The following is a 22685-nucleotide window of genomic DNA, read 5'->3' on the forward strand; positions in this document are numbered from 1 at the left end:
GCTTTGGGACCTCTGCCTCAGGAACAGCTTTTAAGTTCATTTTCCCTGGCACTCTGTCTCCCCGAGGAAGAGGAGCGTAAGGGACGCGTGCTTGTCGCTGCAGAGATGTGAGCTTTCTTCTAGCAGGGTTCCAAGTGTCATCTCAGCCCGACCCTTCCTGTTGATCCTGAGCTTTACTCAGCAGTGATCCCTGGTCTTTCTGGAAAAGTAAAGGTCCCATTTCTTACTGCATATTTTGCTCTTATGTTGTCCAGTTCCGAGTATTTCTCATAAAAGATCCCTTGGAACTTTGAAAAGAAAGGGTTTTATTTTATGATCAGATTCCACATTGTCTTTACTTTTCTCTTCTTTTCAAGACACTTTGAATAAAATTCGTTGACCTTTTCCTGGAATACTTTCAGTTTATCCCTTATTTATATTGCTAATATGTTCATTAAATATGAATGAATCCTGAGATGTTTTTGAGGTAAGGAAGAAAGAACTTCACAAGTAGCGATAACAGGCAGTTAAGGCCTTTCGTTATGATCTGGCTCAGCAGAAAAAGAGACGTGATGATGGCAATTGTCTAGAATTATTTTTCAGAAGGAAAAACAAAACCGAGTATTAAGTAACTGTAGAACTTAATGTAATAAGGTAACAGACTTTTAAATTAGAAGCCTGTTTTTTTTAATTGAAATATATAATCAGTTCACAGTGTTGTGTCAATTTCTGGTGTACAGCACAATGCTTCAGTCATACATATACATGCATATATTCATTTTCATATTGTTTTTCATTATAGGTTTCTACAGTGTACTGAATACAGTCCCCTGTGCTATACAATATAAACTTGTTATTGACCTATTTTATATATAGTAGTTAGTATCTACAAATCTCGAACTCCCAATTTATTCCTTCCCATCCACTACCCCCTCCCCCATTAACCATAAATTTGTTTTCTATGTCTGTAAATCTTTTTCTGTTTTGTAAATAAGTTCATTTGTCTTTTTTTTTTAGCTTCTTTGTATAAATAATATCATATGGTATTTTTCTTTCTCTTTTTGTCTTCACTTAAATTGACAGTCTCTAGGTTCATCCATGTTGCTGCAAATGGCATTATTTTATTATTTCTATGGCTGAGTAGTATTCCGTTGTATAAATATACAAAAACTTTTTTATCTAATCATCTGTCAGTGGACATTTAGGTTGCGTCCATGTCTTGGCTATTGTAAATAGTGCTGCTATGAACATTGGGGTACATGTATCTTTTCAAATTAAGGTTCCCTCTGGATATATGCCGAGGGGTGGGATTGTTGGATCATATGGTAAGTCTGTTTTTGCTCTTTTGAGGAATCTCCATACTGTTTTCCATAGTGGCTGCACCAAACTACATTCCCACCAATGGTGTAGGAAAGTTTCCCTTTCTCCACACCTTCTCCAGCATTTATTGTTTGTGGATTTTTGAATGATGGCCATTCTGACTGGTGTGAGGTTATACTTCATTGTAGTTTTGGTTTTTATTTCTCTGATAATTAGCGATATTGAGCATTTTTTCATGTACCTATTGGCCATTTGTGTGTCTTTATTGGAGAATTGCTTGTTTAGGTCTTCTGCCCATTTTAGAAGCCTAGTTTCCATTTGTTTTTCTCTGTGGTGCTTTTGGGATAGGAAATCATTAGAAGTCATGCCGCACTGCCCGCCCCACCCCCCCGCTTCCAATTTCTCTGCCTTCCCACCAGAAGTGCTCACCATCCTGAATTTGGGTTATTGATGTTTAGGGTTTTTAGTGATTGTTGCTAACTTACATATATTCTTTTGTATATATCAACTATTTTCATACACTTTCAAAAAACTTAGGAATAGTATTTCTTAATTACAGGTCACCAGAGCTTTACAACCTGATCTTCCAGTGCTCCAGGGGATTTTAGTTAGAATAATACTAAGTTTGACTGATTTGGGGGGGGAGGGTTCATTCTGATGCCCCTCTGGTTTATTGGTCATTTTCTGCTATAATACTGAAAACCCAGGTAATAGAGATGATTTTCCACAGAGCTGCCACATGTGTTAGTTGGCAGGCGTCAACCGTCTAGATTTGAACTGCTCTCTGCTGTGCCCTGGGGGTGACCTTGGGTAGGTCACATAACCTCCCCGCATCTTGGTTTCTCCTTATCTAAATCAAGGCTTGTTCTCAGACTGAAGTGCAGTCATTCTGGAAAAAACACAGACTCTGGCCCCAAACAGTGGACGCCAGCTGCTGTTACCACCTTAAGATGCTGGAGGTCAAACCATCACAAACATTAATGCATCCTTTCAAATGAAGACTATCTGTGTCCTGATGATAGAAAACACGACTGTTCTGTTGCCGTGGGGGACACACCTAAGAAAACTGGTATGATTTATGTCAGAGAATGTTTTCTGGGAGTTTTATGGTGTCATGTCTTATATTGAAGTCTTTAAGCCATTTTGATTTTATTTTTGTGTATGGTGTGAGGGAGTGTTCTAATTTCATTGATTTGCATGTGGCTGTCCACCTTTCCCAACATGATTTGCTGAAGAGACTCTTTTCTCCATAGTATATTCTTGCCTCTTTTGTCTAAAATTCATTGACCATAGGTGTATGGGTTTATTTCTGGGCTCTGTGTTCTGTTCTGTTCTGTTGATCCGTACATTTGTTTTTGTGCCAGTACCATACTGTTTTAATTAGTGTAGCTTTGTAGTAGTGTCTGAAGTCTGGGAGGGTTATGCCTCCAGCATTGTTCTTTTCCTTCAGGATTGCTTTGGGAATTCTGGGTCTTTTATGGTTCTATACAAATTTTAGGATTATTTGTTCTTGTTCTATGAAAAATGCCCTGGGTAGTTTGATAGGGATTGCATTAAATCTGTAGATTGCTTTGGGTAGTATGGCCAGTTTAGCAATATTAATTCTTCCAATCCAAGAGCGTGAGATAGCTTTCCTCTTTGAATCATCTTAAGTTTCCTTTATTGATATGTTATAATTCTCAGGTTGGGTTATTCCTATGTGGGTTTTTGGGTTTTTTTTTTTTTTTGATGCAATATTAAAAGGGATTTTTTTTTAACTTTCCCTTTCTGTTATTTCATTGTTATTGTAAAGAAATGCACCAGACTTCTGTATGTTAATCTTGTATTGTGCTACCTTGCCAAATTATTATCAGTTCTAGTAGTTTTTGTGTGTGTTTTCTATATGTAGTATCATGTCATCTGCAAATAGTGACAGTTTTATCTCTTCCCTTCCAATTTGGATTCCTTTTGCTTCTTTTTCTTGTCTGACTGCTGGCAAGGACTTCCAAGACTGTGTTGAATAGAAGTGGTGAGAGTGAGCATCCTTGTCTTATTCCAGATTTTAGCAGGAAGACTTTCAGCTTTTCACCATTGAGTATTATGTTGGCTGTGAGTCTGTCATAAATAGCTTTTATTATGTTGAGATGTGTTCCCTCTGTACCCACTTTGTCAAGAGTTTTTATCATGAATGGATGTTGAGTTTTATCAGATGCTTTTTCAGCATCTGTTGAGGTGATCAGATGGTTTTTGTCTTTTCTTTGGTTGATGTAGTATATCACATTGATTTGTGTATGTTGAACCATCTTTATGACCATGAGATGACTCCATCTTAATCCCAGTGTATGATCTTTTTTATGTGTTGTTGGATTCGGTTTGCTAATATATTGTTGAGAATTTTTGCATCTATGGTTATCAGAGATATTGGCCTGTAGTTTTCTTTTTTGGTATTATCATTGGTTTTGGTATCAAGGTGATGGTGGCTTCATAGAAGGACTTCGGGAGTGTTCCCTTCTCTTCAGTCCTGCCCCGAGGCTTTTAATGGCAGACCCAGGCTCCATTGCACACACTCCCAGTTGTGGTCTGTACCATATTCCAGCCCCTTCAGGCTGTCTCCGCACAGCCAATCCCAGCCCTCTCCCCAAGCCTTTCCTGTGAAGCCACCCAGCCCCCGAGTGCTCCAGCAGCCCCTGGCTGGGGTGCAGCGAGGTAACACAAACCCTCAGTGCTGGTCTCTGATCTGCCTGCCATAAACCAACAGCTGTACCTTCTCCTCCGAGCCCCAGCGAATCTCCCTGCAGGTGATGGGGCTTCCCAGGGTGAGGGAACCTTTCCTCTTTCACAACTCCCTCCCAGGGGCACAGGTCCCCACCCTGATTCTTTTTGTTTGTTTTTCCGTCCTACCTGGTTACATGGTGATCTTTCTTGTCGTTTTGATTGCATGAGGTCTGCCACAGCTCAGCAGGCATTCTGTGGGAATTGTTCCACACGTAGATGTATTTCTGATGTATTTATGGGAGGATGTGAGATCCACGTCCTTCTATTCCATCTTGATCTGGAAGTTTTAAAGTTGCATTTTCAAGTAACTTTATTTTGTATTTAGGATATTTTAGGTTTGTGATTATTTTTTTTCAGTTCTTATATACCCCATTACTGAAGTTTTACATAGTCATTAAAGAAAATTTAGGAAGTGCAGTAAGTTCAGATGACATTCATAAGCTCATCACATGAAGAAAACCAGTGTAGTTTTTGTCTCACCCAACCCATTCCTTTCTCTCCCCACCTTCACCTCCCTCCCTCTCTCATTTTCTTTTTTGTCAGTGCCTAGGACTTCCCCTCCCCCTTTAGTCATAGCATAAGTGTTTTTTTTATTGATTGTATAATAATTCCATTATAAAAATGAATTTTCTTAACAATTCCCTGTATTTACAGGTTATTTAGTTGTTTTCCACTTTATTATCATGTGGGCAGTGAACATCTTAGCACATTATGGATGTTTTTCTCTTTATTTTGTTCTTTTTCCTTAAGATAGATTCATAGAAAATGGAGTTATTGGATGGTATACAAACATTTTTAAGGTTTATGAAACATCAAGATTTCCAGATTGTACAATCTTGTCTTATAGGCCTACTAAATCTGACTTGGTTTCAAAGTAATCATAATGGGGAAAAAATTAGGACCTGCAGAGTTGCCCAGCTTGAGTAATAATAGCCTGGGTCGGCCTTTTGTTCATCTCCAAATCTTTCTTTCTTTCTTTCTTGTTTTCAAAATCTATTTCAAAGTACACATAAAACATAAAATAAAGGACTTAATGTAAGCACACGTGAAGTCATCACCCAGGTCAAGAAATAGAACACTGCCAGCTTCCTAGAGCTGCTCTCCCTCTGGTTCCCGATCTCAGAGAGAAAGCTTTTAACATTTCACTTCAAGTATGTTTGCTGAAGGTTTGTTTTCTAGAACAGGGTCGAATACCAGCCCCATTCCGTACCAGCTGTGACTTTGAACAAATTCCGTAGCCTAATGTGTTCTCAAACTCAGCATACCCATTACTTCTTTTAACACCCAACACTTGACTATCCTGAAGTACAACTCAGGTACTAAAACCTACATATAATTTCAAAAAACAACGTAATGCATTAGCTGTGTAAATATTTTACAGTAACAATATTTATTTCAGTATGTACTGATTAGGAGATCTATTTCAACTTCCCTAGAAGATTTTCTGAGCGGTCCGGTGCTTGCACACACATGAGAATTGGTACATCGGACTGCACGAGTGCAGAAGGGTCAGGGGTGTTTCGGCAACTCACATATCACAAGTGGTTATTGGCACTGGTGATGTGATGTTTCTGAAAAACTGAACATCTCTTGGCAAAGTTCCAGAGAAAATAAAATTAACCTTCCCTCGACGTGCGTGCTTGTTTGCATTCCTTAAAAATTTGGTACATGTTGATAGCTTTATTTTGAGTGTTTATGTAAAACAGATTGGGGGTGGGCTCTAGGTTCATCTAATCATAAACAGGTTTTCCAACTACGAGACAGGAGGGAAGATCATGTCGGGCAGAGAGCACATCTTTGTGGGACTCTTCTGTACCCTGTATCCTGGGTCTTCAGTATCTTGGCCCCACCCTCCAAATGCCAACAGCTCCTCCGAGTCCCTAAGCCAACCAGATATCCCCTAGGGTGGTATCCACTGGGAGCTGACAGCCCCTCCCTGCCCCAGTTCTCTTGTCTGTAAAGCTGGGGAAAATAACATGACCTAACATATAAAGCAACTTTACAGAAATGATGCATATAAAGCACATGCAGTTCCTGGCATAGATGAGTTTACCTTTCCTCTTGAGGACCTGCTGTGTGCTGGGCATCCTGCTGGGTGCTTTCTAGGTGTCTCTCTATATATATATATATTTACGTGTGTTATACCAGCCCTAGCAGGCAGCTACCAGAATATCTATCTCCCCACCCAACCACATTTTACAGACGAGGAAACTGAGCATCCAAGTGAGTTAGTAATTCCCCAAAGCAAACAGCTAGTGCAAGGGTAGAGCAGAGATTTGAGCCTAAGCCCCGGCCCCAAGCCTTTGCTCTGAGCACTGTGCTTTGCTGCTTCCTAAATGCCCACTCTCATTCCATATCATCATCCCATAGCCCTGTGCTGAGTGCCTCACTGGCACTAAATAAATGGTTTGTTTAATGAAAAATTAATAATACACACAAGTTTACTGAATAACTTCTCTACTTATAAACATGTCTGAATTTCCTCTCGGCTTTTTATGGTGAACATCATCATATTTGCTTGGTGGTTTTTTGAGGCAGTAGTTAAAGTAATTAAAAGGGTAAACAGTTTGGAAAGGAGTTTTGAACTTTAGGAATGTCTAACTTGACACTGGCTGTTTCTTTGTGTGCTGCAAGATGCAAATTTATTTTCAGTGAGATATCTAGCCTGTCCCTACTTATGATCTCTGTATATTCTAAATAATATGCTCATAATGTAGTTCTGCTCACCATCGTAAAATGTGCGGTTAAAATAAGACCCTGTCAAAACACTGTCTTACAGGCATCAGTGCTATGAAAGTTAACATAAAATGATTCAAAAATGCATAGGCTTTTTGAGGATCAAAAATAAAAATATCCACTGTGCAGTGACTTTTAAATTTATATTCTGTGGCTGCTAAACCCCACCTTGGCTGTGAACTTTCAGCCTGAGGATGCTGAAGAGAACCCAATAACCCTCTCCGAGTATATAAATTGTAGTTTAGAAAATAGATGTGAAGTTACTTTTAAGCTTTTAGCAATGTTTGATATATAATGTTCGTGCTCTTCTAATTCAAAGAAAACAATAGAATTTTGAATAAGGAACATTAGGAAACTGGCCATCACTGAAGGAATGGCGTATCATTGCATGGACCTCTCTACCTTTCTGAGGAGGGAAATAAATTTGGATTATTAGGGCTTTCTAAAAGTCTCAACTTCTTGCTAGCTTCAACCGTAAATGTTCTTTGAGCCATTAATGCTTTGATACAAGTAATATCCATTTTAAAAACTGCCCGAGTTTTAAAAGGAGTAAGTCACTAAGTGCTTGGGTATCCAGTTCAAAATAAAATGGAGTAAAGAAGTAACTCACAATCAGCATCATATTAAACAGTGAAGCCTCACGGCACATGAATGTATTCAAGCCATGACAAGAATGTTTATGATGATCACCATTCATCATTATTCTGGAAATACTAGCCATTATAATAAAACAAGAACAATAAGAAAGTATAAATATTGGAAAGAAGTGACCAATTTTCCACTATTTATATACAGCATGATGGTATAACTAAAAAGCTTAAGGAATTTATTTTAAGTAATAAAGGTTTTGGTTGGATATTTGGATGCAATGTGAATATACAATAGTTTTTCTTTATATCAGCAATAAACAGATACTGCAAAGGGGGAAATATCCTATTCATATGTGTCCCCTGGCTATAAAATGCCTAGGGATAAATGTAACAAGAAATGAGCATATGGAATGAAAAGTGTAAAATTTCATTGAAAGACACAGAGCAAGACTCTTGAATCTAAATCACTGGTGAGACGCACACCATGTTCTTGGATGGGAATAATCAGTATTAATCATCATTCCTCTGACAAACTAATGTGCAAATTTCTATGAAATTACTGTGCTCTACCGTGCCATGCTGTACTGCACCATAGTATATAATCATGTTGAGGAAGGGAAAAATTTCCCTCTGCCCCTGTAGGTTTTTCTGGCTGGCATAATAATGAAATGGACATGAGACAGATTAACAGGAGAAAAACCAAATTTAATTATGTGCATACTATCGAAACGTTAGATATTCTAAAGACCGTCAGGTAAAATGAGGCGTATGTGTCATCCTGGACTAAGGAGAGGCAGGTGGGGGTCTGAGACTTCAGGGAAGGAAGGCAATTCACAGGAAGATGAAAAAGCAGATGTTTGCTGAGTTATGCAAAGACATGGGGACACAGAGAGGACTTTGGTCTCGAGGGCCCTCCACCACACCTAGCCCATATTCTTTATGTTAATTAGTCATTCTCTGGTGATCTCTTCCTAAACCAGTCCCTTTATCTAAATTTTTCTAGGCCGTTAAGGAAGAAATAAAAAGAAAGAATTCTTGAGTCTTCTGTTTTTTTGGAATAATCAACATAGAATAATCCTTGTGCCAAAGACACACATTTTGGGGCGGCATGTCAAAATAAGATAATACTGCCATAACAATAAAGAGGGATAAACAAAACTGATATCAGAAGAACACCCCAGAGTGTCCTTAATTAGACTTACTGCATTATATGTAAGAATTAATAATTGGATTAAAGATGACATTTCAAATTAGTGACCAATGGATGTGTTACTGATTAAATGATATTCAGACATTTGGTTATTAATTTTGTTTTTTTTTTTTTTTACTTTTTAAAAAGCTCTTTATTTATTTACTGGTGTTATTTTTGCAAATGGCATTTCTTTTTTATCAAAGTATAGTCAGTTACAATATGTCAGTTTCTGGTGTACAGCATAATGTTTCAATCATACATATGCATACATATATTCATTTTCACATTCTTTTTCGTGGTTATTAATTTTAAAACATAAACTTTAGAGCCCTTTGTCACAATATATTCAAAATAAAGATAGATTAAATTTGTAATGTGAAAGTTAAAACCTAAAGCTTTAAGGAAAAAAAAATATGGTATTACTGGTGTAACATCAGTGTTATTAAAAAGAATAGACATGTATGGAACTTGGAAAGAAGTTCAAGATATACAAAGTAAAAGAAACCAAGTTGCCAAATAATATTTACAATATGTTTATTGTATTTTAAAAATTACGAAGTAAATATCTACATGCAATGAAAAGATATAAAAGAAGTATATCAAATGATTACTTTTTTTTCATCTGTGGGAAATGGGGTCATGGTAACTTTCACTTTATTCTTTACGCATTTTGCTATTCATGAAATTTTTACAATTAGTGTCTTATACTATTGTGGTTTTTCTTAAAAGGAAAAATTGGCTTAAAATCTGAAGTTATTTGACATGCAGAGTCAGAGAGGAATGAGTTCTAAGCAGAGTGCATAAAACGAACAAATGCATGTGGACGGGAAGGCGTTGTTGGGTCCAAGAAGGGTTTAGCTGGAGTATAAGACGTGGGGAAGATGAATTTCATGGTTGAAAGCAGTCATTTGGTGGGGAGTAAACGCTGATCTGAAATTTTATGCTTTCAATGACTAGTCGAGATAAATTGACAATTTTAAAATAGTGGTTCCATTAAGACTCCCTTGAGAAGATGGCAGTTGAGGGAAGTTTTGAAGAAAGGTTAGGAATAGTCCAGTAAAGCAGGACAGAGGGGAGACAGGTTGGTATGTGTTCAGGGAATTACCCTAGTTCAGTTAGCTGAGATACGGCAGAGGAAATAGATTGGAGGTATATTTTCAATGTCCGTAGAAGTCACAGAGAAGAGCATAAAGTTTCTGATCCATGAGGACCTCCAGAATGATTTTGTAGAGTTATTGTTACCAAGGCTTCACTTGAAAATGGAATTTCTTTCCAAAGTGCCCGCCTCTCATCAGGTAAGTCATTCCACCTTCCTGAAGACAGTAAGTGAGGGGAGGGAGAGGTCAAAGGTTTATCTAATGCTCCCCCCATCTCTGCCCCCCAGGAAAGGACTCAGTTAGTCCACAGTAAGAGAGGTGGGTATTATAGAACCAGCATTACTGCTCCTGGGCATTTACATGAGGTAAGGTCTCAGAAACACAACGCTGAGTGAAAAGGCAGATAGAGGAATTGTAAATACAGTCTAACACATTTGGAAAACATACAGGCGGGACTGTATTTTGTTTATGCCTTTGGACATGTGTAAAAAGAATGAAAACATAGCCTGGGTATGCACCACGTTAATAAGAATTGTTGACTATGGGAAGAAGGGAGCGAGCTGAACTGGGCACCCACGTGTGAAGGTAGACTTCAACGCTGCCTTCACTGTGTTACTTCTTTGTAAAATGACAGTAAGCAGTTGTGGCAGAATTTTAACATTATTCATGTTATGCATGGAGTAGGGAGAAGAAGGAAATATGGGTTGAAATTTAGGAGAGAGGCTGAGGCTAGAGGCATCGATCGGCAGTTATCGTTAGTATGTGTTCAAGTCTTTACTTTTTTTAGCACGAAATCTGGACGTTAATAGTCATGAGTCTATATTTCGTGGGTCAGGGGTTTTACGTTACTTTCCAGCAGGAGTGGTGGTTGTATGTAGCCAACCATCCATGCTCTTTCATTTCCCTTGGGATGGGAGGTAGAGATGTGAACAGTAGCTGATTTGAGGGATGAGGGAGACTGAGCCCTGTTAAGACCTCTCTCTGCAACTGGGAGAAATGAACAAGACTGAGATTTCTCAGTGGTTCCCCTTGTAGCCTGCTCTCCAGGGGCACTGAGGATGGCTTATTCATCCACTATATGCTCCTTCTTCCCCACTGAGGTGTTCAGTTATGTCCTAATGAATGAGGTGGGGGTTTTTTATTAGTTTTTTCATATATTCAAGTGTTTATGCACACAAACACTCTGAATTTTAGACACCAGCAATCTGAGTACCTTCTTTTGATCCTCACCCCACCCTCACCTTGTTTAATCCTTTTTTGTTTGTTTTATAAAATTGCATGAATGTTTTGGTTGACTGGATTGTGTTTACTTTTTAATGTCAGGCAATAGTTTCATGACAAATTCTAAAAATATTTAGAACAACTATAAAAATAGGGGGTTTTTTTCAGTCTTCAAAAAACATTTCTTTGTTTAGCACATATACAAAGTAGATAGAATTTAGAGGGAGAACAGTTCCTGAAGTCAGATGAGCAGGAGTCATACATATATATCCTTTACTCTGCAAACTGACGTACATACTGGTATCTGATGTCTTGATTTAAATCCGTGTCTGGAGCTTTTGATTAGACCCTCCCTCACTTACCCTCAGTGGCATAGCTTTGGGGCATCTATGGAAGAGTTAAGGCCACATCTCAGCCTCCGAAATTTTAGCTTTTTCATCAGCAAAACTTGGAGCAAATCTCACATCTTTTCTGAATTAGAAATGTAACCTTGACTTCAGTCCCAGAGTTACTATTGTACAAAGAAAGAAAACACTGCATAATGCTCAAATTATGTGCAAACCGGGAGGGAGGGCATAGCTCAAGTGGTAGAGTGCACGCTTAGCATGCATGAGGTCCGGGGGTTAATCCCAGTACCTCCTCTAAGAATAAATAAATAAGTAAACCTAATTACCTCCCCCTACCCCCCCCCAACTCAGCATCTATGTGCAAACTGAAATGATGGAAGTGAAAACTGCTGTCATTAATTGGGCTTGTCTAATGTAGCATCCATACCAGACACACTGAAGGAAATACGGAAAGAAGGACTGTCTAGACCATTCCTGCCTCCACGCCCCAAAATAGAGCCTCTGGACCAATGAGAGTAACATCGCACCTGTGCCCCTAAATAAAATGATAATGGCTGAGAACACTGAGCTCAGGGCCATCATTCCTTGTGAGCTACCTGTGCTGTTCGTACCAGTGTTGAGCAGAATGGGACCGAGCTTGAATAATCATTAAAAAAAAAACCGTAGGGCTAGACATGACTGTAAAACCAGCCAGCCCATCTCATCCCTTCCTAGATAAGAAATCTGCAAAGTAGAGTCTAGGCCAGTGGCTCTTGGATGTTTTGACTGAAACCCAGAGCATAAAATACATTTTATATCACAAAATGCACATGTGTGCAAAAATGGAATCAATGTCTCTGGAAACAAGACTACTTTCTCTTATCATATGTAATGTATCCTAATATTTCCTATCCTATTTCTTTCCTTTTTTTCCTTTTTTTAATTCTGGTTGAAACCCAGTAAATTAGTTTGTGAAACACTAATGGGTCTCCACTTTGACTTCAAAAATCCCTGCTCTGCCTGATCTTATTAAAGACGTTGCAGAATCATCCAACTTTCAAGTTTAGGATGTTTCCCTTCTGTCTCAGTTTCTTTTTCTGTAATAGAAGTTGTCATACTAGGAATGCTGGTAGATTTAATTAGTTTTCAAACTCGAGAATCTTGGTTTCCCTTGCTGGGTTTCCTACACTCATAGCAGAAGCTAACGTAGGTTTTTGATGTTGGGGTTTTTTTTCCTGGGAATCTTTAAGACAAAATACATTTGCCTTTTGACATTTATACTTTTTTCCTCCCTGGGTTGGTTTTCATAAACTGCTTGATGAAAAATGGTCTATTTCATCTTTCCATTATTTTAGGTTAGGGCATGTTATTAGCAGAGCCTTTTGGAATTGGTTTCAAGTTATTTCCTGGTATCCAGCTCTCAAAAGCTCCAGGGGAACAGCTCCGCCCCCTGTGATCATCCAGAAATCCGGACATCTAGCCAGAACTTTGGGACACCACTCTTTGCTAAAAATGAAAGGGTTAAAACCCTGGTCACTGCATTGCCATTGTACAAATGCTCATGATCTCTACGAGAAGATGGAAACTATTTGGATCATAGATTTATGAATTTAATTCAGTTGGATTTTCACAGGGAGGTTAAAAAAAATAACATGTATGATTTAATTTTCATCTAAACTCCCCCCCTCCCCAAATCAGTGTTCACTTTGATCAAAATCATTTTGCGAAACAAGATGATTAACAGTGGGTTCAAATCATGTGAACCAAGTGTCTGTACCCAATTCTTTGGAGGAAGGAAATTCTGGGCCCTGATACCAAAGTGCATCTAAATGACATTACTCATGTTTTCAAAGGTTTTATTCCTACCAGAAACATATGGTTCAAGTGGACCTGTGTCCCCTGTGTACTTCGCTTATCCTGTCTTTCCTTTCCCCGTGTAAATCCCCAGTCACTTTCTCACACGCTCCACACGACTACCAGACTTCCCCTCACGGGTGTCAGCGCTGCCATCACCAAAACAGTAAGAGGAAAGGCACATGCTAGTATTAGGTATTTTTTTTTCTTTTTTTACTGGTTTCTTCTTTCCAATGTGTGCCCCGGTGAATCTGTATACCTGATGGAAATTTGCCCCTGAGACATTTAATAAAACCAAAGAGGATCCTCAATCAAATAGACAAATCCGAAAGAGCAGAAGTGACTAAATTTTTTATAAAATTTCACAGACTTCAGATGAGTTGGATCCTCAAAATTAATACATTCTAAATCAAGTTCCTTTTTTTTTTAAACTGGAGGAACAGTACGGAGCTCCTCTTGTCATTTACTGATTCATCCTGGTTTGTTTAGTCTCCTTCTAGTCACTGAAAAAATAATTAAAATCCTCAAAGGCCAGTCCACCTTGAGCTCCAGTTCAGATCGCATGTGCTTCTGTGACTGTGAACTCCACTTTCCTTGAGTTGGTCTGCAGACAGCTGCAGTGAATAACCGTGTTTACATAGCGCAGAAGAAGGCAGTTTGGAGAGTCCAATTTCCATTTTCTTAAGCGTTATTCACGAGTTATAGCCCCCAGTGCTTCGGAGCGAGGCCTAGTCCGCCATGTACCTTACTTCTTCTTGTACAGAGGTTTTATTTTTATTTCTGATTTGCCATGAGAAAGTAAAATGCTGATTGAATGAAAGCTACAGTTTTATTTCTCCCTCTGTTTACAAGAGATTCATTTGAGAGTCAAGTTGGCAAAGTCTACCCTGTGCAGACATATTTCTTATCTCAGACCTAGTTTGAGCAAAGCTGATTGCAAAGGCTAGTTCTTCTGTGAGACCTCTAACAGCCCTCAGGTTCCTATCCCAAAATAATGGGGACTCAGTATGTTGTGTGTTTGACTTATATGTTCTTTGCATGTATCGTGGAGAGAAAAAATTATTACCTTTGTGAAGTGGCCATGAAATCTGAAAATTCTAATCTTCTGAGTACACATTGGAATACAGGACCCCTTAGTGACATCTCAAGGTGGAAATTCAATTTGCTGTGATGGCGACCACATTCAAGCTTATCAAGTAGCCAGAAACTCAAGGACAACTTTTGGTGCCTCAATTTAACTCCATCTCAGGGTCCAAGGAGGGTTTTCCTCCATGTAAAAGCAAAAATGAGAATTTCAGATCTTAAGTCTTTGTGGCCTTTTCTCCCACTGTGTGCTTGTGGTGGTAATGGGAACACACAGTTTGGAAAAGAAAACCTAAGATAGAGTTGGAGCCGCTCATTTCCCCAACCTGTGCTGCAGGCTGGATGCCTGACCGGAGGCTGGGAACAAGTCTTGGGATCTGATTCATCCAGTGAAAGGTGGTGAATAGCCCCCTGGCCCACAGGGTACCGTTTAGTTCCCTGGAGGCCAGATGACAGGGTAGCGAATACTACTGCTGGCCCGTTCCTGCTGGCGTTGGGTCCCAAGCCCAGATGGAACTGGTCCTTGGAGCTTCCTCTCTCAGATGTTTTTGTTCACCAGTATATTCCCTGCTCCTGCCCAGGGCTGAGCACTGTGTCCCTAAATGAATCGCTTATATAATGGAGAAGGGTGCAGATCACTTGATTTTATCACAGCAGGGCCACATTGCAATTAAAAAACAAGCCTGGGGTCCCAGAGAGGAACCTAGGGCTACATTTTAGATATCAAAATAGTGCAAAAATGGTAAGGTGTTGAGAGTTTCATCTCGGTGCACAACTTGCCAAGCAGCTGAGTTAGAGAAATGCTTCAGGATGTGTTGACATGGACAAGGCAGGATGGGCTGGAGTGTGTTGGGGAACTCGCGTAGTCTGCAGTCAGATGTGCCGTGGTTTCAGTCCCAGCTCTGTCGCCTTATAACTGTGTGATCTTGGGGGAAATGATTTCCACCTTTAAATCGATGGCTTCATAATCTGTCAGCAGAGGGTGAAGTCATTGAAGAGAGGACTGAGAATAGAGGAGGTCTGTCTAGTGCATTGCCAGCCACACAGACATGTCAGTAAATGTCACCTTGCACGCCTCTCCCCAAGCCCTAGTCTCTAATTTGAGTAACTTTTCCCCATCGTCTATGTTTGCTCTTAGTAGTAAAACGGTTCTTTGCCAGCACCTGTGCTGTCCTGAGTTCCCTGCTTCCTTACGAGGTTGGAACGTCAGTCACCAGTGACACACTACGTTTCATCACCAGGAGCTGCCATGTTGTAGCAAATGCATCGTTGACGCGGCACTTCAGACTGTGCTGAGTGGAATTTCTGTTCACATTTCAGTATCTTATGGTGTACAAGTTTATCATTCCCGTAATAATCTGGTACAGTCTTATATTCTGATGCATTGAATGGACTTGTAACACTTGCAGGAAGAGTATCTAGAAAGTACGAGACTTTTTTGCTGTGCTGGAACTACTGCAGAGTGTCTTTTCCCTCTTGACATTTTGGGTGGATAATTTGGGGTGGGGGGGGCTTTTCTCTGCATTAGGGGATGTTTAGCAGCATCCCTGGCCTCCACTCACTAGATGCCAGTTACAATAACCAAAAGTGACTCCAGATATTGTCACATGTCCCCAGCTGAGAACCACTGAGCTGCACTTATGATTGCAAGTCCCTAGAAATGGGTTCAATAAATGTACTAAACCATGAGATCATCCAGAAAGAAATGTGAAATGTGAGAGTTGATGCAAATTTACTGACTTATTGGTAACTAAGTTAATATTTTAAAGTACCAAAGGGAATTCATGCAGGAAAAAAATGAAAGGGAAAGGTCAGAAAGATGTTCCCTGTTCTCTTGTCATTAGCTAATGATTTCTCGTCTTTGTCACGTTCAAAATGTACTAGAAATGTACTGTTTCCTCGCTAAGTGAAGACAAGGGCACGTTGATAAGTACTTAGATGTCAGACAAGGTAATAGAGGTTCAGTAATTATTGAATGAAAAGAAACAAAGGTCGTTCCTAAATTCTGGGATGTGTGTATTTTTCTTTTTTAAAAAAGTTATTTATTTATTTTTAATTGAAGTACAATTACAATGTGTCAGTTTCCGGTGTATAGCACAATGTCCCAGTGTATATGTTTAATCAAGAGTGCTTTTCAACTTTAATGGTAGAGAGTGTGTAACACAGAAAGGAGAGCTCTGGGCTGGGCATCACAGGAACCTGGGACATCATAGTGGGTTTTCTGCATCTTTATCTCAAGAAAGTAGTTTGCCTGGCACATGGGAGCCCAAAGGAGGTTAGGGTATTTGTCCCTAATGCATTCCCTCATAGCACTAGAGTTTCATGAACCGGTATCTTATAAAGCCTGCCTATGATGTCATGATATTAATTTTTTTTTTTTTAGTTAGCAGATCAGTGATTACTTTCAAATCTGAGTTCTACCATGCCATCTTGCAGTGGGATCTTTAAAAAAAAAAAAACTGAGTCCTAATTGTCATTTGCGACTTCGCTGTGTACAGCAAGTTGGGGACATGGTAGAATAATTTAGATATAAAAATCGTGTCTCATTGAAGAATTTCATAGACTTCAAATGTGCCCTTTTTTGTTGTTGCTGTTCCCATTGGGTTCGTACCCTGTGACTTGGGGTATCCTAGGAGATCTGCGTGGACATCCAGCCACGATGTTGTTCAGTATTGGTGTTTACTCTCCAGCTGACCCAGAGCTCTGTTTCCTGTGCAGGTTACTGACAGTATTTGTGCAAATAGTCAGTCCCTTCCCAAAGCAGGCCCTGTGAGACTTCCTTTCTGGGCAGATTATGGGTTTGGAAGTTTGAATCAAGCCATGCTACAAAACCACTATCGAATAGCTTCTGTGCTTACACAGTAAGACTGTCAGTCAGCGTTTTCCTGTTTCCATTCACGAGCAGCCGTAACCCCTCCCGCCCCCCACCAGGAGAGATGGCCAAGACAAATAATTGTGGTGGCATGTGCATTTTCTTGCAAGCCTTTTAAAAGATGCAGCTTTCAGAAGCCTCCATTACGTGCTTTTCAGGAATGCTAAATCATAGTAGATGTACTTGCTTCGTGACTCAAGAACAAGCCTGTACTACAATCACCATTAAATAATTCCTTGGCCTGTATTCCTTTTAAATTTTATAGGGAGCGGGGAAGATGGTAAGGGAATAAATTGCTTCTTTCAGATCCCTAAGAAAACTTAATTTACAGGTTTTCAATGTTGACAGTTCCCAGGAGTTGTCTGTGAAATGGAACTTGCCAGTGAGAGTGGCTTTTCACCTTCTCACAGCCAGACCCTGCCTTCCCCCCAACCCGGGGGACCAAGCCACAGATTCCCAGCGCTCCACAGTGTCAGCGTCCAAGTTCATACTTGTTGATGACACAGTAAGCGGTCCTTACTTTTGGAATTGCTGACTCCACATCAGCACACCTTTTCCATACGCTCCGTTTCCCTTAGCAGCCTGATATTTGAAAACAAATAAAAAGGATGATGTGCAGTATTTCCGAACAATTTTCAAAGTATGAGAGCTTGGCACTTCCTTCTGTTTTCTACACATTATTTGCCTCCATATTTCCTTTGCATTTGGAAGCCGCTGTCCTGGACCTTTGTTACTGCATCCTGTTTCCTTCCCTAACTGAGTTCTCTTTGTTACTATGCTTTTCCCCAACTTGTCTCTTAAAATATGAAATAATCTTAGCTAGCCCATGTATACGTCTGAGATGGTCATATCTTTATCGGATATGAATTACCTTTGTGCATTACCAATAATTTCCTTATTAAAACTGTTTTGGTATTGTAAGAAAGAAAGAGTTATGGCAGGGAAATATAAGTACATGCTATTGTGTTCAGTTCTATTTCATGTGTCTGGCTACCTATCTCCATTGAATGATAGCCTTGTTTTTTTGTTTGTTTTGTTTTGTTTTAATTTATTTTTATCTCTAGAGGGTAATTAGATTTATTTATTTACTTTACATGGAGGTACCGGGGATTGAACCCAGGACCTCGTGCATGCTAGGCATGCACTCTGCCACTTGAGCTATACCCTCCCCACTCCCGATAGCCTTTACTTTAGATCACCGCTGACTCTCCCTCTCTGATAGTTTCTTCTTTGCTAATTCGCTCACCTTTTGCCCTAGGTCCTATGGGAGGTACCAGAAATACAAAGACGAATAAGATATGGTCCCTGTCCTCCCTGTGGGAGATGACACTTAGGTCTATTTAGGTTGCCCGAGATGAATGTGGGCCCCTTGAGGGAGCAAAGCAGAGGGCTAGGAGAGGAAGAAGAGTAGCTTCCTCTGCCTGAGAGGATCTCAGCAGGCTTCCAGGAAATGAGACATTTGCCCTAAGGTATGAGCAATGAAGGGAGAGTGGAGAGAGGAACATTCCAGATGGGGGAAGGGGACAGAGATGACAAGTCACACAGTGGGGTGGGCTCTCCGGGAAGGCTTGGTGTTACTAAAGCATGAAATTTGAGGCAGAGAGCCAGGAAGATAAAGGTAGAGGTGTGTGCTTGAAGTTACATTAGGGCGGCCTTAGGTTTTGTGTTAGGGAACTCGGAGTTTTTCCCTTAGGCAGTACTGAGCTGATGGAGGTCAGAGAACTCGGTGACTACACATGAAGGTTAAGGAAGAAAAGAGTTAGAATTTGAATGTGCAACTTTTTCAAAGGAATTAAATGTTTGTAAATGAAATGTGTTATTTATTTGTGACCAAGTGTTTTGAAACTTTCTCTTCCCGCGTGTTTGGCTTGGAGATACAGACATTCATTCAGTGCCTGCTGTGTGCCTTGCAGTGTTAACCTCTCCAGCAGACATGATCCCCGTCCTTGTCAAGTTTATGGTTTAACAAGGGGGCTTCAAGTGGAAATGTGCGTCCGATTTGAAAGACCTTTGAGATCACTTGGTCAGACTCCGTTATGCAAAATGTACACAGCAGTCTGCTTCCGACTATAGTGTGGTATTAAACTGTTTTCAGAATACCAAAGCATTTAAAAATAAAAAGCATAAAACTTTGGTTACTTGAATTCCCACTCCCCAGAACTCATCAACCAGAGAACAAATCTTGCTGGTTGAAGTAATGCCTTCTCCAGTCCTCACAGACCATTTCTCCTCATCTTGAAAAGTTGATTTCTGCACTTGCTCTCAGCATTATCTGTGAATCCCTTTGTCCCCCACCTCCCCTTTCCTTTCCCACCTCCCTCCCATCGCCCAGTTCCTTCTCTCTCTGCCTGGAGAAATGCTACTCATTCCTCCCAGCCTGACTCCACTGTCACCTTCCTCCAAACCTCTCGGGCAGAAGGCATTTCTCCATAGCAGGTCATCTCTCCCCCACGTCCTCAGAGTGCTTGAGCTTAGGGACCCCAAGACTGGGCTACTACCACTGAGAACAATGCCTAGACATAGCAGGGATTCAACAAATGCTTAAAAATTGAGTATGATTTCTAGCAAGTGGGAGAATTGTTCTTTTGGTAATTATGATGCTGACCATTTTTGTGAGCTCCTCTATGCACCGAAAAGTAGTCACTCAGTGCCTTAGGTGTGTTACCACGCTTAATGCTCCCAAGTCCAAAGAGGACATTGAGACTCAGTTAGGTTCAATGACTCACATAAAGGTTGCACAGCTGCAAGGGATTCTGGATCCCCCTGTCTGTCTGTCTGTGTGTCTGTCTGTGATACTCATCAGCAAGAACAGTCGCCTCTAATCTGATTAAAATGGCCTTATTACCATCTTTTTCCCTACCTGGAGCCCAGTCTGTGACCTTTGACAGAGTCAACTGAATATTCCTTGTCTGGGACTCAGCACACCACTACCATGCTAAAGTTAACATTGGCGTTACCAGGGGTACCACTGAGACAGGGTTTGTTATTGTCAACAGTCTTCTCTGGTTTTGACCTTTAAATACAATCAGCCCTTTGCATTGTTGGATATGGAAGGCTGACTGCATTCACTGTACTGTACCATTTTATATAAGGGATTTTATAAGCATCCTCGGATTTTGGTATTCATGAGAGCTCCTAGAACTAATCCCCTGTGGATACAGAGGATTGGCCACACTAATAAAATCACTAGAATTGTCCCAAATACTGTATTAAAAGGAATGTCTTTTACTTCTTTAAATCGTCCTGCTACATCACTTGTACAAAGAAATATAATAAAGAGGGGGAAAATGACTTGTAGCTACATTCATTCCAAATTGAATACTTTCAAAGGAATATTTTTCAATTTGTCAGAAGCGTATCAACAGTCATAAAAAATTTTTATATCCTCTGGCACCATACTCTTACCCTTGGGAACTTATTCCAAGAATATAATTTCAAAGAGGTTAAAGCCCATATGCACGGATATTTTGCAGCATCATTTACATTGGAAACAACCCAAACATCTAATAGCAGAGGGAACAAGTTTGCAAATCTTGGTGTATCAACTTAACAAAATTATAAGCTGCCACTTATAGTCATAAACTTTGAAAGGTTGTAGTAGAGCGTGAAAACTCTGTGATAATTTTATAGTAAAAGAGCAGACTGCAAAACTCTACCTATTTTATAAAAATTATATAGGTGTGTGAATTATAAAAAGGAAACCATAAAGAATTAGAACAGCCGGTTGATGAGTCTGAAATTATGGATGACATTTTATTGTTGTTATTTCCTTAATTTTTATTAAAATGTGTGTGTTCAGCAAACGCTGGGGACAAATATATTCATTCATTCACATGTTAAATGGTTATTTTACCTTAATAAATTTTTTTACTGACAATTCCTATCTCCACCATAAATTATGACCTTGGTTGTAGTGTGAGTATATAGTGAATATTCTGTAAATATTTACTTTCTATTATAATAGTAGTATTCCTTTCCTGGAGCAATGTGCTTCTAAAATTTTAATGGGCATTTCATCTCACTGGTTCTGATCCAATAGTTCTGGGGTAGATGCAGCACAAGAGCCTGCATGTCTGATTAGCCCCCAGGGGCTGCTGGTGTGGCTGGTCCAGAGACTTGCTTTGTGTACGGAGATGCTGCCGCAGCTGACTCTGTCTCAGGAGTATTATCTCAAGAGGCAGTGTTAGGTATTCTCTCAGCTGCACCCATAACATCTCAACAATTTGGGGGAAGGGGGAGGGATGGCTAAAGATGAATGCCCTCTGTGGTTATGAAATAAAGATGCTATCTTAGTATCCAGCCTGATGATCAGCCTCCTTAAGCCACTCAGCTAACTTCAGTTTTGTCCATCAATAGGAATGGCCAGATGGCATTAAAATAAGTGATTCTGTATGTATGTTATAAAGAGTAAGGAAAGATCTTCTGTGGTAATCATGCTAGCAGTGTTCTTTGACACAACCTGGAACCTGATTAAAAAGTTGAAAATCCCATCTATGTTAAGAAAAGCTTTGCGTTGACTTTCTCTACTGGAGAAAAAAAAAATCTTGGCCAGGGCAATGAATCCTTAAGGAAGAGTAGTGTGAAGCAGAGTAGAGAGTCATCTTTTTATGGAATGTAGGGGTGTCGAATATTTTCTAAAAGTATGGGAGACGCTTTTTCCCCTTTGAATATGAACAGGATGCAGTGGTGTATAGTAACCCTTGAAGCGGAGGGGAATCTGTCATCCTTTGAATTGAATCTTACCAACGATTGTCAAAACCTGCTGTTTTTAGGAGGATAATAGCAAATTTCCAACTTGACTCTCCACAGTAACTGAAGCTGGTTTTGGTGCTGATATTGGAATGGAGAAATTCTTCAACATCAAGTGCCGGGCTTCTGGCCTGGTACCCAACGTCGTGGTGCTGGTGGCAACAGTGCGGGCTCTGAAGATGCATGGAGGTGGGCCAAGTGTAAGTGCCATGCTTCCTTTCTCATAAAACAAACTTTGAAATGAAGATGAAGCAGAATTTAGTCTTTGAAACATTCAAACCTGCGTAATAACTCCAGTTTTCTAGAATGTCTACTTTTTCACCATTACAGGGCACTTAGAGTTCAGTGAGATCAAGTAATTAGTAACACCCACAAAGTTATTTCTAAGCAGTATTTTGGAAAGGAGCATAACGTAACCACTTTTTAGTACTGAAAGTCTAAGCTGAAGCTTATGTCAACATTTTATAACCCCGTGGTAACGGGAGGATGGAGGCTCTGGTTCCTGAATGGAGAACATAAGGGTTAGGGTGATTGTTTTTGTGGGTGAGGTTGTTCATTGTTGGTTCGGATGGTTTCTTGGTTCACTGATGCTACATCTCATCAGATTTCCTCTAGCACTATTTTCCTTCTGTTTCTGTTTATTATGATTTCACTTTATAACTCTGTTAGAGCACTGGATTATTTCTAAGAGAACTTGGCTTAGAAAACACAAATTCTGTTTTAACATTTGAAAAGACTTGATATAAACCTATCTTACAAATAGAACTCACAAACGTATGAAGGAGAATTTTTATTTTCCCCCACAGCAAAGGTGTAAATTTTTTCTTTTTCATTTTCAGGGATTTCCAAAGGGGGAATAAAAAATGTTGCGCTGATTAATCATTTTTGAAATAAAATAACTGAGATTTTCTT

At 39.8% G+C, this 22685-nt stretch overlaps 1 protein-coding gene across 2 annotated transcripts in view; it reads left to right on the forward strand.

The window, feature by feature from the left end:
• MTHFD1L (methylenetetrahydrofolate dehydrogenase (NADP+ dependent) 1 like) overlaps positions 1-22685 on the forward strand; it is a 167516-nt gene that overhangs the window by 75166 nt on the left and 69665 nt on the right. For both annotated transcript variants that reach the window (XR_012075078.1, XM_031679956.2), the window contains exon 21: positions 21834-21973. Coding sequence is in view for 1 of the 2 variants with exons in the window: in XM_031679956.2 (XP_031535816.2) it covers positions 21834-21973 (140 nt within the window). In the remaining variant the exon portion in view is untranslated. The remainder of the gene's footprint in view (positions 1-21833; positions 21974-22685) is intronic.

The sequence above is a fragment of the Vicugna pacos genome, chromosome 8 (assembly GCF_048564905.1).
Source record: "Vicugna pacos chromosome 8, VicPac4, whole genome shotgun sequence".
Classification (NCBI taxonomy): domain Eukaryota; kingdom Metazoa; phylum Chordata; class Mammalia; order Artiodactyla; family Camelidae; genus Vicugna; species Vicugna pacos.